The 18,302-nt window shown below is 45.4% G+C and overlaps 3 protein-coding genes across 6 annotated transcripts; 2 read left to right on the forward strand and 1 right to left on the reverse strand.

The window, feature by feature from the left end:
* Window positions 1-578: 578 nt before the first annotated feature.
* On the forward strand, window positions 579-2,878 carry LOC100846863 (beta-hexosaminidase 2). Its single transcript, XM_014895713.2, has 2 exons — window positions 579-1,653; window positions 1,750-2,878. The coding sequence occupies exons 1-2, from the start codon at window positions 807-809 to the stop codon at window positions 2,691-2,693; spliced, it is 1,791 nt and encodes a 596-aa protein (XP_014751199.1). The 5' UTR covers window positions 579-806; the 3' UTR covers window positions 2,694-2,878.
* On the reverse strand, window positions 1,658-5,931 carry LOC104584100. Of its 3 annotated transcripts, none has more exons than XM_024457636.1 (2): window positions 5,362-5,930; window positions 1,658-1,675 (listed from the first exon to the last, which is right to left on the reverse strand). In XM_024457636.1, the coding sequence occupies exons 1-2, from the start codon at window positions 5,701-5,703 to the stop codon at window positions 1,673-1,675; spliced, it is 345 nt and encodes a 114-aa protein (XP_024313404.1). In that variant the 5' UTR covers window positions 5,704-5,930; the 3' UTR covers window positions 1,658-1,672. The 3 variants fall into 3 exon arrangements, with proteins under 3 accessions (XP_024313404.1, XP_010236536.1, XP_010236540.1); XM_010238234.3 differs by lacking the exon at window positions 1,658-1,675 and adding an exon at window positions 4,208-4,712 and having other exon boundaries at window positions 5,362-5,931; XM_010238238.3 differs by lacking the exon at window positions 1,658-1,675 and adding an exon at window positions 4,208-4,641.
* Window positions 5,932-7,229: 1,298 nt separating this feature from the next.
* Window positions 7,230-17,880, forward strand: LOC100821182 (importin-5). Of its 2 annotated transcripts, XM_003562797.4 has the most exons (20): window positions 7,252-8,682; window positions 9,366-9,569; window positions 11,601-11,705; window positions 11,805-11,870; window positions 12,032-12,196; window positions 12,552-12,626; window positions 12,707-12,858; window positions 13,122-13,257; window positions 13,348-13,417; window positions 13,486-13,613; window positions 13,711-13,767; window positions 15,073-15,258; window positions 15,353-15,445; window positions 16,074-16,159; window positions 16,233-16,299; window positions 16,395-16,461; window positions 16,541-16,677; window positions 16,931-17,022; window positions 17,099-17,165; window positions 17,396-17,880. In XM_003562797.4, the coding sequence occupies exons 1-20, from the start codon at window positions 7,429-7,431 to the stop codon at window positions 17,546-17,548; spliced, it is 3,360 nt and encodes a 1,119-aa protein (XP_003562845.1). In that variant the 5' UTR covers window positions 7,252-7,428; the 3' UTR covers window positions 17,549-17,880. The 2 variants fall into 2 exon arrangements, with proteins under 2 accessions (XP_010236548.1, XP_003562845.1); XM_010238246.3 differs by lacking the exons at window positions 16,074-16,159; window positions 16,233-16,299; window positions 16,395-16,461; ... (2 more) ...; window positions 17,099-17,165; window positions 17,396-17,880 and adding an exon at window positions 15,885-15,975 and having other exon boundaries at window positions 7,230-8,682.
* The last annotated feature ends 422 nt before the right edge of the window (window positions 17,881-18,302 follow it).

Here is an 18,302-nt window from a genome sequence, read left to right on the forward strand (position 1 = left end):
TATAACTTCTATTGGAAGCTCAAGTCCCCCCCCTTCTTGAATCAATCCAACTTTCGCCGATGCATCTTAAAAAAAGACAATCTGACAGCGGGCGCAAGCCATGAAATTCTTAGCTAATCTAGCTAGGCTCATGCAACACCAGATGGATCACGGACGTTGTGTTCGACTGCTACTTCTCTTGCTGTCTTGCAGCAGCACTAGAATAAAGTCGATGCGCTACAATGCTGAATGCTCACCTAAGCATCGAGTATAATACAATCAGTAGGCCGTCCACCGTGATCTGCTTAACGCATGCCTGTTTAAACTACGTGCTCCTGCCTGCCGTTTCAGCCGTTCCGCTACATACTTTTTGGGCCAGACGGAATGAACACGTCAAATCGATCAGCTTCCAGCAATACAATAGTGCACGCATAAACGTCTGACACTACGCACATTCTCCTGATTATCCAAGGAAATTAAAACGTAGCGCATGCAGGCTAACCGGCGTATATACATAAAACGCAACGAATTGGAAGCCAGAGAATTCAGAAACAGACGAACGGTAGAGCCAAGTCGCCCTGAAAGAGCCACTTGGAGTCTTGTAATATGTGCGTAGCGCATCCAATACACCGTCTGTAGTATTAGGACATGGACATGGACATGACAAAAGCTGAGAGCAAAATGCCGTTAATTACATAGCGACACCAACCTTATATAACTCGAATGGCAACATTGATGCACCCATCAGCAAGCGTATAAATCTACCAATCATATATCATACGCTGCAGACAGTGCACAGGAGCAGAGGAGCTCAAGCCAAAGCACACATGGCGGCCAACAACAGGCATGGCTTCCTTGCAATCCTGCTCCTGTCCTTGCTGAGCTTGGCGCCGCTGCGGTCGCGCGCCCAGACGACGCCGACGACGCCATCGTCTTCGTTCCCCGTCAATGTGTGGCCCAAGCCGGTGTCCATGTCGTGGGCGGAGCCACTCATGGCCATGACGTTCTCCCCGTCGTTCCGCATCGTCGTCGCGCCTTCGTCCGGGGAACAAAACCCCTACCTCGTCTCCGCCGCGCAGCGCTACACGGCGCTGCTCTTCACCGAGCGGTACCGGCCCATCGTCCGGCCCGCGGCCAACGTCACGGCCCAAACCGCGCTCGAGAGCCTGACCCTGGCCGTGTCCGACCCCCAGGCCCCGCTCCAGGACGGCGTGGACGAGTCCTACGCGCTCCAGATCCCGCTCGCGGGCGGCGCGGCCACGCTCACGGCGTCCACGGCCTGGGGCGCCATGCGCGGGCTCGAGACGTTCTCGCAGCTGACGTGGAGAGCCGGGAGCACGAAGGCGGAGCAGCTGGTGGTTGCCGCTGGCGTGCGCGTGGAGGACCGACCGCTGTACCAGCACCGCGGGCTGATGCTGGACACCGGGAGGACGTACTTCCCCGTCGCCGACATCCTGCGGACCATCGACGCCATGGCCGGCAACAAGATGAACGTCTTCCACTGGCACATCACGGACTCCCAGTCGTTCCCCATCGAGCTCCCCTCCGAGCCGGCGCTCGCCGAGAAGGGCGCCTACGGGGACGACATGCGGTACACCGTGGAGGACGTCACGCGCATCGTCGAGTTCGCCATGAGCCGCGGCGTCCGCGTCGTGCCTGAGATCGACGCGCCAGGTATCTAAAGCCCGCTTTTTCACTGTTAACAAGGCCCAGTTGCAGATGGCCCAATTAGTTACATTAGCCCACTAATTAATCCCTTTGTTATTTCAGGGCACACGGCGTCGTGGGCCGGGGCGTACCCGGAGGTGGTGTCGTGCGCGGGGAAGTTCTGGCTGCCCGACGCGAACGACTGGGGCAGCAGGCTGGCGGCGGAGCCGGGTTCGGGACAGCTGAACCCGCTGAAGGCCAAGACGTTCGAGGTCATGGCCAACGTCATCAACGACGTCACCTCCCTGTTCCCGGACGGATTCTACCACGCGGGCGCGGACGAGGTGACCCCGGGCTGCTGGCAAGCGGACCCATCGATCCAGGCCGACATCGCCAACGGCGGCACGCTGAGCCAGCTCCTGGAAAAGTACGTGCGCGCCGTGCACCCGCACGTGGTGTCCAAGAACCGCACGGCCGTGTTCTGGGAGGATGTGCTCCTGGACGCCACCGTGAACGTGAGCGCGTCGCTGATCCCGCCGGCGACCACCATCCTGCAGACGTGGAACAACGGGTCCAACAACACGAAGCTGATCGTGCAGGCCGGGTACAGGGCCATCGTCTCCTCGGCGTCCTTCTACTACCTGGACTGCGGCCACGGCGACTTCGTGGGTAACAACGCGGTGTACGACGACCCGAGGAGCGACTACGACACCAATGGGGGTTCCTGGTGTGGGCCGTTCAAGACGTGGCAGCGGGTGTACGACTACGACATCGCGCACGGGCTCACGGCGGAGGAGGCGAAGCTGGTCATCGGCGGGGAGGTGGCGCTGTGGACGGAGCAGGCCGACACGACCGTGCTGGACGCCAGGATTTGGCCCAGGGCTTCGGCCATGGCAGAGGCGCTGTGGTCGGGGAACCGCGACGCGACCGGCAAGAAACGGTACGCCGAGGCCACGGACCGACTCAACGACTGGCGGCAGCGCATGGTGGGGAGAGGGGTCCGCGCCGAGCCCATCCAGCCGCTCTGGTGCCGGACACGCCCCGGAATGTGCGACCTGGTTCGGTAAGGACATTACCCGGCATTCCGGCATCCCGGCAATGGAAAAGTCATGAGAGTTGTAAGAACAATGTTGTTTTGTTCTTGTTGTGTGATTGTGCGAGAGGATTCTACTACCGGTAGTGCCATTTCTGCTTGTCGATTTGTTCTTTGATTTTTTATGTGTGAAGTGGAAGGCATGTTATGTTTATCTAATCTGATGCTACAAGTAGTGTGGAGTTGTCCGACCTTGAAAGCCGGCTTTGTCGTCATGGGGCCCATTTGCTAATTCAGTGCTTGTACTGGTGCTTGATTTGATTAAAGTAATGTTGATGTTAATGTCGAGTTGTTTGTGCCAATCAACCCCGGCTCTTTCCCGTGGAAATTGTTTGCATCATCGCTCGATTTCTTATTTTGATTTGTTTATCTAAAACTGTAGAACTTTCTTTGTTGTGACATGAGGATGCTTTTCACACGCAGCTGACATCGAGCTCTCTAACGGCAGAACTGATCCCATATTTGCCCGCTAGCTGCGTTTTCCATCTAGGATTATTTTACCCTGACAGCGAGTTAAGCTTCTTCGTCTATTGCGTTCGGATTACGCAGGAACGTCATGCAGGTGATCTAATTAAACATCAAATCCTATATCTCTACGGCATTCTATTTACAGCTCTATGATTTTTGACCTTTTAGAGTGAGATCGCATCTCTTGAGCTCGGGTATCTATCGTTTCTTACGGAGTTAGGGTCACTTTGGCTCATAGCAAATTGAAAACGTGAGATGACAGACTTTGGGTGATTTGCAGCAAAATAAACATTTGGAGGAGCGAAGAGATAGAGAGAGTGAGGGAATGCATTTAATTTCACTAATAGTAAATAAATTTGAAATTTAATTATTACTCCCTCCATTACATAAAGGTTGACACGGGTTTGAATTGGCTCTAGTTCAAATACGTGCCAACGTTTATGAAACGGAGGGAGCATGAAGCAAAGGAAACAGAAATGCATGGGCGAAATTGATGATCATTGTAGGCAAATCCTAAGGATTATGTCGTCCTAAATAGGGTATAATTTTTCAGTTTAGTACATTAACTTGAAAAATATAGAAAAATGGTGTCACTAACTTTGCTTCCTGACTCACTTTGTCCCAAATCATGCCAGGAGTGCTGGCTTTCGCACCGGGCGCATGTGGGGAAGTTTAGTAATTCGGGCAAATGAAAACTTGCATTCTATTAGTTTCACACATTAAAAGTCCACGAATCTCTCTCCAAATTCCATCTCCCGGTTGCTCTAAAATCCCGATCAAATCTCCGTCTACTTTCTCACCTCAAATTCTCATAAACCGGTCCTCATTCACATCACTCAGGCATCTCCATGTTTGCTTTTTTCGTTGCAAAAACCATGTATTCTTCGGCCTTCTTGTTGTATTTGCCAATTGATATCTCCATCCGACATAGTTCCTAGATCTGTGACCTTTTCCATCTATGCCAAGTCATTTCTTCCTTGGCATCGGTGGTGCCATGGCAACAACGATCACCACATCATCGACATCACCACATTTTCTTAGGTCCAATTCTTTCTGACTTCTAGGACAGCTTCTAAGTCCACCGGGTAAAGTCGAAAAGAACTCGATTTTCATCCGGCTTCCTTGAGTAGCCCAACCCCAAAATTCATCATATATAACTAGTTCAATGTCCATGTGTTGTCACGGTCTTTTGAAAATAAATCCTTGTCAAAACAAACTTGGGCTCCTATAACTCTACCCACAGCTCCTAAAAGAATATACATCGATAATGACTAAATGCACAACAAACGTGGATAAACTTAGTCAGTTTATGGCATATGTTGTTGCTGAACAAACTAAGTATGATTGCTTGAAATTGTTTGCATGCTTTCCACATTAGATGGATGCTTCATCCTGAATGGGCGTTATCTCTTCAAAACACAGTGTTTTTCGCCATGTCCTTAAGATATCAGAGACTGTACACAAAGCGGCAGATTTTGTAATGAAATGCGAACCAAGCAAGCACTATCTAGAAGAAACTTACTTCCTGTAGAAACATGAAGAAAGCAACCAGTTGACAATTAATATGTTAGTTCGACAAAAGAAACTGAATCTAAAGCTAGATTTGCATTTCCCACATGCGATTCTTTTTTCACGCACCATGGCCTCTCTCTTTCTAGCTTACAGAAACCATGCGATTCTTCCGGTTTCAATTACCTTTGATTTAAAATTACAGAGCACACCGAACACCCTTTAAGCATTTGCTCATGTTAGCATAACGAAGCCCAAAGGCCAAACTCCAAGCCATGTCGTGGTCATCCTAATCCTAGAGAGCTCAACTCATGTCCTTTGTGTACTTAATTAGGTAGAGAAGTACCAGAACCATAACATAGTTTTCTCAAAGTAGTCCCTCCGTCCATAAATAACTGGCGTGGATTTGTATAAAAATCTATACAAATCCACGAAAAGACAACAGGGTTTGACATGTAATCAAGCAAGCGAAACATATCATTCAACAGCTTAATTGCATCCAAGAATGCCGAGCGGTACTGTGGTTATTTGTGTATCTTTAGTCTTTACCATGCATCAATAAACTTGTTGTTTCAGAAAGTGAGCAGGCTAAATACACATACTTCAGAATAATACACATATAGTTCACATCCTTACAGAGGAAAAACAAAAGGATCAGAAAATACCTTCACGGACAGGAGGGATGGGATGCGCAGGCATGGAGAGTTCTTTTCCTTCCCTAACCAAGCAAAGAATTCCTCCGACTGTGGCGGGAACAAATCCATGCCGCCGCCACCCCGCACGCGCCAGTGCTCCCGCTCGCCGGAAGCATCCACGGACTCCACTGCCACCAGCGGAGGCGAGGAGGAGGCCGCCATGGAAGCGTGTTGCTGGTGGTGCTGGAGCAGGATGGCGGAGAGGCGGGGCACGGGTCGGATCTGCCCGTTGTGGAAGAGCTCGTCGGCGGAGGACATGGCTGCAGCGGAGGGCGACGGGAAGCGGGCCGAGAAGTCGAAGTCCAGGCCCATGCCAGCGCCGCGGGCGGGGCTCGTCGGCGGGCTGAAGAAGACCGCTGCGTGGCAGCAGAAGGAGTAGGCGGTGGCGTCGCGGGTGGGGCTGGACAGGCGCGTTGACGAACGACTCTTCCCCTCGCGGGTCGTCGTCCCCGCCGCGGTCGATCGAGGGGCGGCAGCCGGTGGGAGACATGGTGAATTTTGCAGAAAAACTCAAATGTCTTGGACCGCGGGATGATTCTTAAAAAACAGAAGGATAAAACGAAAAACTGCCCCGACGAAAACTATTGCTTTTATTATTAGGTACAGAAAATATAGTCTGTTTCAATCAAGGACGTTATAGACTTCTCGGAGTAAACTCAAGCACCAAGCTCAAATGGTAGAAACTAAAAAGAACTCAACTGTAGTTTCTCTGTGGCTTCTCTCCGCAACAATTTATGTTGATGGCGAAGCTTAAACAGTTTCTCAGTTTTTGGAAAAACTGAAGCCGAAAAGAACTTACCGTGATTTTACTTCCTCCGATGGTACCACGAGTCATCACGCGGGTCTAGAAATCGGCTAGCAACCACCACCTATTTCATTAACTTCCTTTGTCACCTATGCACCACTAATCTTTCTCATGTCAAGTGATTGAGGTAATAGGCGGTTCCTTGGCATCCATGTATATGAGGAAGGATCTCAGAGACGAGCACGTTTAGTGAGTTAGCCACATGTTTATGGATAGAAGTTGTGACAAATGCTGTCTCACATGTTTGAGGGGTGCGATCGCCTGAATATTGGTGTGATGCTATCAAATACCAAACAGAAAAGCAATAGGAATTTTAGTCCCACTACAATTGTGATAGGAAAATTGAACACACCACCAACTCCACAAACCAAATTAGTTAATAGATCCAAGAAAACCTCAAAATGATTGGTAGTTGGCTTTGCATGAATTGTTCGGCCTTGATTTTGAACCAAGTGACTCCACCGAACACAAATATGATTTCTCGGAGTTGTTATAATGTGAATAAACCGCTCAAACTTGAATTTTTGAAATCCAGTAACTAGGGAAACAAAAACGACTACGAGACCGGACTTCTTCACTTCGAGCGTGCGCGTTTGTACAGCTAAATAAAAGCGCCCCAAAAAATAAGAGAAAATCATAAACCCCTGGAAGCTTATAGGAGGCGGCCCTGTCATGTCCCCCCTGTCAGCCACCAGGCGGTCAATCATGACGTGGTGTGAGATGGAACCCGGCCGCCTGCCTGTACCCATCATCAATGGCCAATCATACCTTCCATACTCGTCTTCCCCGCTCCATCCATCCCCAGCTCACACTCGAGCGCCGCCAGGGCCGCACACATGACCCGGATTTCGGAGAGGAGAACAGACAATCGGCAAGCCGCAACGGAAATAAAATCTACGGGAATAATAGCAAGGGGTTGGCAGGCACCGGATGACCGGAGGCCGCAGACGGGGACAAGAATCCCGCGAAACTGTTCGAACCCAAACCCAAACGCAACTAAACCAAACCCCATCCTTCCTTCTCCCTCTCCTCTCCTTCTGTTCTGCCCCACCTCCGCCGAGCCCCGAGCCGCATCTCTCCCAAACCCTACCCATATATTATTAAACCCATCCCGAGTCGCCCTCTTCCTCTGTCCAAGCCCCCCTCTCCCTCTCACGCTGTCCCGCCGCCGCCGCCTCCTCCTCCCGCAAACCCTAGCCGCGCCGCCGCCGACTGGGCCCGCACCCGATCCGATGGCGTCCGCCGAAGACCAGGCCGCGGCCGCCGCGCTGCTGGGTGGCGACCCGGCGGCGTTCGACGCGCTGCTCTCCACGCTCATGTCGGCCTCCAACGCCGACCGCGCCGCCGCCGAGGCCGCCTTCCACCGCCTCCGCGGCTCCCACCCGGAGCCCCTCGCGCTGCGCCTCGCGTCGTCGCTCTCGGCGCCGGCCACCCCCGCGGAACTCCGCGCCATGGCCGCGGTCCTCCTTCGCAAGCTCCTGTCCCCGACGCCCTCCTCCGACTCGTCCGCCGCCGCGCCGGTGCCGCTCTGGCCCCTCCTCTCCCCCGCTGGTCAGGCCGCGCTCAAGTCCCACCTCCTCAGCGCGCTCCAGTCCGACCCCCCCAAGCCCATCGCGAAGAAGGTCTGCGACGCCATATCCGAGCTCGCCGCGCTCCTCCTCCCGGAGAACACGTGGGCCGAGCTTCTCCCGTTCCTCTTCCAGGCTGCCTCGACCCCGGAGGCGCCCAACTTGCAGGAGTCGGCGCTGCTCATCTTCGCTCGACTTGCGGATTACATTGCTGAATCTCTTCTCGACCACTTGATGACCATCCACAACCTCCTCGCCTCTGCTCTGGCGCACCAAACATCGCCTGATGTTCGCATCGCTGCACTGAGTGCTGCGGTTAATCTCGTTCAGTGCCTGCCCACCAACGCCGACCGTGACAAGATGCAGGATTTGCTGCCCGCGATGATGAGGGCACTCACGGATTGCCTAAACTCTGCCCAGGAGGCATCTGCACAGGAGGCGCTGGAGCTGCTCGTGGAGCTCGCTGGTGCAGAGCCAAGGTTCCTGCGGCGACAGATTGCGGATGTGGCAGGAGCAATGCTGCAAATAGCTGAAGCTACACAGCTGGAGGATGGGACTAGGCACCTGGCTGTAGAGTTTGTTATCACTCTTGCAGAGGCGAGGGAGCGTGCACCAGGAATGATGCGGCGACTCCCACAGTTTGTTGGCAGACTTTTTCAAGTGCTCATGCAGATGCTGCTTGATGTAGAGGAGGACGCTGCATGGCACACAGCCGAAACTGAGGATGAAGATGCAGGTGAAGGGAACAACTATGGAGTAGCACAGGAGTGCCTTGACCGTCTCGCCATTGCCATTGGCGGAAATGCAATTGTGCCAATTGCATCTGAGCTGCTTCCACAATACCTCTCTGCTCCTGAATGGCAGAAGCACCATGCTGCGCTCATCACACTTGCACAGATTGCAGAAGGATGTGCAAAGGTTTGCCTGATAACTTTGGCATTTTCCCTATGCAATATATTTGTTTACTTCAAAAGCTTGCTGAAAACTTGGAATGCTAGAGGAATACTTAATGTTGCTCGATAGATTATTGAATAAGTAAACAAATATCCATTCTTTGTTACTCCCTCCGTTTCATAATTCTTGTCGAAATATTACATGTATCTAGACACTTTTTAGGAATAGATACATCCATTTTTGGGCAAATTTGAGACAAGAATTATGGAATGGAGGGAGTATCTGTGAACTATAAATAAGAAATAGGAGGCTACCTTGCTTTTCCATTGATTCTTCATTTTAAGCGACTCGAAATACTAAATTGCCATGCATACACGACCATTGGGTTACTACTAAGCCACACAGGTGCTACGTTCTTTCATTTGTGCCCAATTTTTTTCTTCAAAAGCTTGCTGAAAACTTGGAAATGCTGGAGAAATATTTAAGTTGCTTTATTGATTATTGAATAGGTAAACAAATATTTATTCATTATCATTTGTGTATTATAAATAAGAAATAGGATGACCAGACATTGGCTACCTTGCTTTTCCATTGATTCCTCATGTTCACCCACTAGAAATACTAAATTGCCATGCGTATAAGACCTTTGGGCTAGCAATAAGCCACACTAGCTCATCTCCTCATTTTTTACTGTTTATTACTGGCAGGTTATGCTTAAAAATTTGGAGCAGGTGGTTTCAATGATATTGAATGGATTTCAACATCCTCATCCTCGTGTACGGTGGGCTGCAATCAATGCCATTGGTCAACTGTCTACAGATTTGGGCCCAGACTTGCAGGTTCAGTACCACCAAAAGGTGCTGCCTGCATTGGCTAACGCCATGGACGATTTCCAGAATCCACGGGTGCAGGCAAGTGTTGAAATTTCAGCATTAAACTTGATAAGTTGATCTCACACCATTTAACTCCAAAATTTCGTTTTTTTATGATGCATTTTTATGGTTTCCCAGTGCTTATGTGACTGAGATCACATCAGCAAAACTCTGATTGAGAAGATTTTAGTATGTTTAGTACATTCTGGACCAAAATGTTACAACTAGATATAGCACATTCAGATCTAAGATACATACTCCTTTCGAGCTCCAGACATCCGACAAGGTTCTTCATTAGACGAAGCAGTTCAACCTATATGTGATGTAGTTGGACTAATTAGGCATTTCTTTACCAGTACAGGAGCGAAAAAAAACAGCACAAACTTTGTATTCTCCAGATTTTTACTGCTGTCCGTAAGACAGTAGATAGGGAAGCACAAATATATCTAGTAGATATAGTCAGACAGTGTGTAAGCAATTGCAGCTTTACTTAGTGAATTCATGGCAGATAATAGACCTAGAACATTCTTTGTTGTGAATCTAATAAACAGTGCCCTCCAGATCGCAAAATTTGATATTTTAGAAATAGTAATACTTCCGGACATACATGTATCCGATTTGAGCTGAGATTTATCACCTAAAAGTAGCACTGAGATCGTTATAACAAGTCGGCCACTAGCCATCGAACTACTCATACAAGAAAAGGAGTACTTAGATCTAAATCTAAAATGAATAGTAATGCCAAGCGTCCAAGTCCGTGTTACCTTGTACTTGTATTAGATCTATAAAAGTGTGTAAATCTGTATGTAATATCAATATATGATATGCCTGAGGTCTATGATATACCTTAGATCTATGTGTGAGCCGTATGGTGAGGTTTCAGGGTTGCCGGGTAGAGTGACACACGGGTTGGCACTTGGTAGGCGGCAGCCATGTGGTGGCACTGATCCATAGTCGACAGAGCGTCGTCGGTGGCTAGGCAACAACCAAACAAGGAAGCTGTATATGCTTTTGATGGATTGGCCTCTCGTTGCCTCCTTGGCAGTGTACATCCATCAAGACATGAGGTCCCATCTAATTCCTGTAATGGACCTTCCTGGGCTGTCATCCATGGGTTTGACTGAGGACCTTAGGAAGTCAAACGTGTTCTTTGCTGATGGGCAAGTACTCAGTACTACTCAGCACTGCAAAACCAATAGGGGGGCCTGATCGATGGGTTGGTTGGGGGGTCTAGTCCCTGCTCGCCCCTGGCTCCGCCTCAGTAGATATTTGGACACCTACTTTCTGAATGGTTATGAAGTCTACAACGTGAAGTTTATTGTGACGTGCTCTTAACTTGTACTCCCTCTGTTCCTAAATGTAAGAAGTCCTAGCTTTGTATGTTAAACTTTTTAAACTTTGACCAACTTTATAGAAAAGTCTACCAACATTTACGACTCAGAATTATTTTTATTAAATCCATCATGATATATATTTTCATAGTATACTTATTTGATATTCTAGATGCTGATACATTTTTCTATGAACTTGGATAGGACAAAGCTAGGACTACTTTTATTTAGGAACGGAGGTAGTACTTTACAAGATAGATTAATAATTTGGTTTTCTGAATTCATATAAAATTAACAATTTCTACTCCATACCAAATGTTTGCTTGGTTTACTGCGCCCCTCTGTATCCCATCTAGGCCGTGCATATCTGACATTGTTCCTCTATAACCAATCTGATCCCTATAAATCTTCCTTAAATTGATTATATTTATTCTAAAAAAATTCCCATGGCATTTATTTTTTGCTGTGCATGGTCCATGTGCTAGTGGTGGGCTGGTGGCTAAGTGTAGAAAACTGTAATGCATTGAATTTGCATGTGTATGGTATTAACTTACTAGGGCTTCTGACACTGATGCTGCCTTAATGTTTTGAATCCATTGTGATACTACTTTTCTAAAACTCATGATACTTGTGCTATAACTTATGGCTTGGAAGTTCCGCTCCCATATTTTATATTTTGCATATTAGGCATCAAATAGCATTCTTATATTGATATATTGTGTCTTATCCTTCTTGACAGGCACATGCTGCGTCTGCTATCTTGAATTTCAGTGAGAATTGCACACCAGAAATTTTGACACCATACCTGGATGGGATTGTTGGCAAGTTGCTTGTTCTTCTTCAGGTATACATTTACCCCGTTGAATACATTTCACATTTTAGCTGCTTAGCATAATTGCTTTTATCAGTGGAGAATGTGTTAACTTCTCATGTTGTATTTTAGAATGGCAAGCAAATGGTGCAAGAGGGAGCATTGACAGCTTTAGCATCAGTAGCTGACTCATCACAGGTAAATGTTCGTCTGGAAGTTAATAACTACATTCAGTATCATGTGTGATTGACTTAATTTTTGTGTTAATCTCATATGAATAGATAGGGTATTTTTTCATGAATTTTAGTTTGCTCACTGTGATGATTTTATAACATCATTTCATACGCTTTCTGTTGCAGGACCACTTCAATAAATACTATGATGCTGTTATGCCATACCTGAAAGCTATTTTAATGAATGCAACGGACAAGTCTAATCGGATGCTCCGTGCCAAGTCCATGGAGTGTATTAGTCTTGTTGGAATGGCTGTGGGCAAGGAGAAGTTTAGGGATGACGCCAAGCAGGTTAGCATGTCCTTTCATTTAAAATTTAATTTTTACGGAGTGCACATTTCTATATTACTTGAATTTCAGATGGTCATCATTATTCATGTTGGTGAATCAATTTACGGTTACATGTTTTTCTCATTGCATACAAATTGATGGGCTGGTTTTTTAACGGTGGAACAATACTCACTTTCTTTTAGTTTGTGGTATTCTCACTTTTTTTTCCATATGTATTGTTGGTTTTCACTGTTCAGCACTTCAGTTTCTAACTTTGTATCCTTTTGTTCTGTAACTGCATTTATGATTTGCATCCTGGACGGTTGTATTTTTTATCGAGATATATTTTTCTTTACTTGCCTCGGTTTTTTTCTAGGTCATGGAAGTACTTATGGCTTTGCAAGGAACTCCGATGGAAACAGACGATCCGATAACCAGCTACATGTTGCAGGTTTGCTTCACAGCTTGTAAAGTGAATACTTTGAGTTAAAGAATATTTTGAATTTGTATAACAATCTTCCTGCATGACAGGCTTGGGCCAGGCTATGCAAATGCCTTGGACAGGATTTTCTTCCTTACATGAGTGTTGTTATGCCGCCGCTGCTTCAGTCTGCTCAGCTGAAGCCTGATGTCACAATTACTTCAGCTGAATCAGATGATGAAATAGAATCAGATGATGATAGGTTTGTGTTACCAATTCAACAATTCTATTGTGATGTTCTATCCACTGAAATAGAAATTGGTGCCTTTATTCCTGGAAGCCTTGTCATTTGAATTAGTATAATTAGTATAATATGTGCTTGGTTCACCTCTTCCTTTTAGAAACTTTTAGAGAACAGTAAGAGGTTTAGTTTAACTTCCATGCTGAATAGTAATACCTCCCCTAAAATAGAACACTGCCTACAATAGTTCTTATTTTTGCCTCTCAATTTTGTATTTCGCCCAGCATTGAAACAATCACACTGGGGGACAAAAGAATAGGAATCCGAACTAGTGTGCTGGAAGAGAAAGCAACAGCTTGCAACATGCTTTGCTGCTATGCTGATGAGCTCAAGGAGGGGTTCTTCCCATGGATTGATCAGGTTTGTTATCTCATTCAGTTATTCATCAAATCAATTGTCTGATTCTGGACTCTGCTTACCACCATGTGATTGGAACACATTTCCATTTAGGTTGCTCCTACGCTGGTTCCTTTGCTTAAATTTTACTTCCATGAAGAAGTGAGGAGAGCTGCTGTTGCAGGTATGTTCCACAATTATTTGTGATTAGGTTTGCATATTTTCTTACGACTTTTTGCAACGACTATGCAGCTATGCCTGAACTTTTACGTTCGGCAAAGTTGGCTGTTGAGAAGGGGCAGGCTCAAGGACGTGATGAGTCTTATGTTAAACAATTGTCTGATTACATAATTCCAGCTCTCGTGGAGGCGCTGCACAAGGTCTAGCAAAATCTTGTTCTTTATTCATCATAACACAAATTGTTTTATTTACTCCATGCTAACAGCCGGAATTTGATGCATCCGTCCAACCATACAGGAGCCAGAAACCGAAATGTGCTCATCCATGCTGGATTCGTTGAACGAGTGCATGCAGGTTTGTTCTATTTTCTGATTATGCAGTGCACTGGCTTATACAGTACTTGGTGAAGGGTTGTGTCACCTGTGCATTTTAGAAAGAATATCTGGTTTTGGGAATATATGGATTTTAACTTGTCTAGCTGAAATTTTAGCAGCACAATGATTCATGATGAAGTACCTTTAATTGTATGCACATATTGTTTATATGGGCCATATTGTTCATATGTAAGGGATAGCCACCCTCATCTATGAATTATTATGCAGTTGAGGACACTAAACTTTTGATCCTGTCTCAGCAATGCTGAGGGACAGGGTGAGTCGCACTTCTGCATGTCAGTCTGAATATGCACTTCACTCTTCATTAACTCACAGATTACCTTACATTATAGTTTGGTGGAGTTTGTAAGTATTAATACTACCCAAGGTTCTAGGCACTAGGCTGGCATATTGACAGCGCCTAGGGTGCTTATGTGGTGGCATGGGGAGGCGCTGGATGGCCAATTCTCTACATGGAATGCACTGGATGGCGAGGTGCGGTGGTGGCGGAGTTTGTCATAGTGGGTCAAAGCCAGGGAGGGGTTTAGATGGTGAGGTCGCAGCAGGGGGGCGAATGTTCACAGCAGGAGGAAGACGATAAAGACGGATATGTGGTCCATTTAAGTTTTTTATTTATGAATTTGGACTGTCTATCTTCTGGCACAAATCTGGACCGTCCACTCTCCTTATGGGTTGTTCAATCTCTGTATCCAGTTGCCATTGACCACAACTGATACTTTTTAAAAAGCAACCCCCAACCTCCAACCTTCAACACCAGCCATGGTGGTTCAACTCCAATCCAGTAGCTAGGAGCTTCTTCAATCTTACCACATATCATCCATCAACTTCAGCATGCGGCCGCCTCTCTCGCTCTCCCTCTCTTCCTGACCGCCTTGCGCCCAGGCAAGCATGGGGTACCACCTTTTGGAATCTTGGTATTACCATAAAGTTGCTTCTTCCAAAGAAAAACTTCTTGGTACAAGCCAAATGAACCCTTTGTACAGAAGCACGCAGGATTAATCACTGTAGAGCAAGTTAGATTTATCAGTTTCTCTGTTTGTTAAGCCCGCAGTGCTTTTCAGAAGCTTGAATTTGAATGACTGGACACAATTTGTTTTTGTTTTTGAGGGGATCAATCTATGAAGGAAAGCCTGGATTGATAATCTATAACATGTTACTGAATTATCTGTTCTGTATGGCATGCTATTTAACTGCTCTTTTATTTCTAAAAGGGTTTGCACTTTGCACAAACATATTTCTCATTGATGTTACTTTCACTGAACAGCTTTCTGGGCGCCTCCTTGATGAAAACCAAGTAAGAGCTATTTCAGATGAGATTAAGAATGTTATTATAGCCAGTGCAACCAGGAAAAGAGACAGGGTAGAGAGAACGAAAGCCGAAGATTTTGATGCTGATGAAGGAGAACTACTCAAAGAAGAGAATGAACAGGAGGAGGAAGTGTTTGATCAGGTTGTGTGTCTTGACATGATTCGTTGGGCCCTAGAAATCACCTGTCCTTTTGAGTTCATCTTCGAATTAATATTATCTGTTTCTTAAAATTCAGGTTGGCGAGTGCCTAGGAACTTTGATCAAAACCTTCAAAGCTTCCTTCTTGCCGTTCTTTGATGAGCTCTCTGTGTACATTACACCGATGTTGGTAAGTCGATTTAATCCTGCCTTCTTGCCGTTCTTTGATGAGCTCTCTTTGTCTATTGTGTTGCATTCAGTTGTTGTTCTATTCATACTGGAATAGAATGCATCTATGATCACACAAGAACCGTGCAATAGGATGCATCCATGGTCCACAAGAACTGTGGAATTGAATGTCATGCCTTTCTTTAATTAAACTGTTATATTTTATGAAAACCTCGATGGAGATGGCAAGCAGTAATGTAAAACTTTGTTAGCTTGGATATAAATAATCATTTTTGACTTTGCTCTATGGCTGCCTTTCTGCGTAGCCACTTTGTTACATGCTGGGACTATTGATCAATTGATCGCGGGCCATTATCATGCTGTACTAGGTCTATTCCTGTTTTACTGCCCCCAGTATTTCTGTCCTAATTAAAAAAATTTATGTCATCTGTAATCTCCAGGGAAAAGATAAGACAGCATTTTTGACTTTGCTCTATGGCTGCCTTTCTGCGTAGCCACTTTGTTACATGCTGGGACTATTGATCAATTGATCGCGGGCCATTATCATGCTGTACTAGGCCTATTCCTGTTTTACTGCCCCCAGTATTTCTGTCCTAATTAAAAATTTCTATGTCACCTGTAATCTCCAGGGAAAAGATAAGACAGCTGAGGAGAGAAGGATAGCTATCTGCATTTTTGACGATATTGCAGAACAATGTCGAGAATCGGCTCTGAAGTATGTTTCTGGACACTAGTTATCTGGAAACTGGGTTTTAATCATAACTAATCATGTCTTTTTGTCTGAGCAGGTATTATGATACCTATGTTCCTTTTCTGTTGGAGGCATCGAATGATGATAATTCAGATGTTCGGCAGGTCTATATTTATGTTCTCATGTTGCCTTGATTTTGTCCAATTCAATATTTTATAAACATGGCACTCATGTGGTGATAAAATCATTTTTGTTTTAGGCTGCTGTTTATGGCTTGGGCGTATGCGCTGAGTTTGGTGGTCATGTTTTTCGTCCTCTAGTTGGAGGTAAGTTCTGAATCTTTTGGTTTAGTACTTCTACAAGCATTCTAATTTCAGACCATTAATATAATGCTTTTGAATTCAGAGGCCCTGTCAAAGCTGAACAATCTTATCAGGCATCCTGAAGCACAACATCCAGATAATGTTATGGCATATGACAACGCTGTTTCAGCACTTGGAAAAATATGTCAATTCCATCGTGATGGCATTGATGTGACTCAGGTATATGCTTAAATCTCACTTCCAGCTTTATTAATAGAGTCGACATTCTAAGGTTGTACATATTCTTTGTGGCACTTGATGATCCATAATTCATACACAAGAACATGTGGGCTGTCAATTAAATGTGAGAATGCTCCATTGTATTTTAGATTCTAAGAAAAAATAATAGTTTTTGAGTTCAAAGTTCTATTCGAAATAGTGCTAGCTTCTACTTGTACTGTGCATGTGTACTGAATCTATTTATGCTTCTCAGATCATTCCAGCATGGCTTGGTTGCTTGCCTATAAAAGATGACAAGATAGAAGCAAAAGTTGTACATGATCAGCTTTGTTCAATGGTGGAGAGGTATGTGCTCTCTACTGGCAGCTTGACAAAAAAGTAGTGGTTTTTTACACTTAATATAACTTGTTTTTATGTACAGGTCGGATGCAGATATTCTTGGGCCTCATAGGCAGTATCTTCCTAAAATAGTTTCAATTTTTGCTGAGGTAATGTCTGACTTGCGTGCTTTCTCTGTCACGTCCTGTTAGTGCGCGATGATGAAACTGATTTTTTACATCCAGTTTGATGTATAAATTTGTGTGATCGGTTTATTTTTGGAGTTTGGTCGAGTTCTTGAGGTAGACTTGTGGTGGACAGACTTCGGGTGCTAGTAGTGATTATTGATATCCATGTGTATTTTAGAAAAAATGTCTAAATGATTTGGATTTTTATGTAGGTTCTCTGCAATGGGAAGGAACTTGCTACAGATGAAACAACCGCCCGGATGGTCAATGTTTTAAAGACATTTCCACCTGATTTTCTTGCCTCATCATTTTCCAGCTTGCAACCACAGCAGCAGCTTATGCTACAGTCCATCTTATCCACATAGTTTCCCTTTTTCTTTTATGGCTGAAAGGTTCAGGCTTGGTTTTTTCAGATATAATTCATCATTGTTACTGTCAACCAATTTTGTGTTGAATCTTCTCGGGGGGAGTTCATTTGTGAATGCATTGCTCGCTTCAAGGAATTGGAGGTTGCCATTTCCTGTGGTTTTGGTGTAGAGTGTATATTATCCTGTATTCACATATGATTTTGGGACGTGCTGCGTCAAAGATGTAAGGGAAATGGCAAAAATTTGTTGTTGGTTGGGTTGAACAGATGGTGCCATCAAGTTTTGGTAATGGTATTATTGTGTTTTAATGTGATGCTAGCCTTCTGTTTTGGATTATGTTGTGTTTATAATGGTTTAGGCCTGCTTGTTTACTAACGGCTATTATGATTAAAAAAACCTCTTCCATCACGAAACAAGTGACATCGTTTTGTGTAGGTTCTTATACAAATTCATGTCACTTATTTTGGAACGATATAGGTTCTTATACAAATTCATGTCACTTCTTTTGGAACTGTATATGTTCTTATACAAATTCACGTCACTTATTTTGGAACGGAGGGAGTATTATTAATAGCTTGCTGGCACAAGCGGTTAAAATCAAGTCTTTAAAGCCCGAATCGCATTTCAATGATGTCATCCAAAATCAAATGCATGCTTCAATGTCAGCCAAACTTGTCCCGAACGAGGTTTCGCTAGCGACCTTCAATGATGTTCTAGAAGCTGTTATTCTTTGTTTCTCAACGGAATGATG

This window comes from Brachypodium distachyon, chromosome 1 (genome assembly GCF_000005505.3).
Source record: "Brachypodium distachyon strain Bd21 chromosome 1, Brachypodium_distachyon_v3.0, whole genome shotgun sequence".
NCBI lineage: Eukaryota > Viridiplantae > Streptophyta > Magnoliopsida > Poales > Poaceae > Brachypodium > Brachypodium distachyon.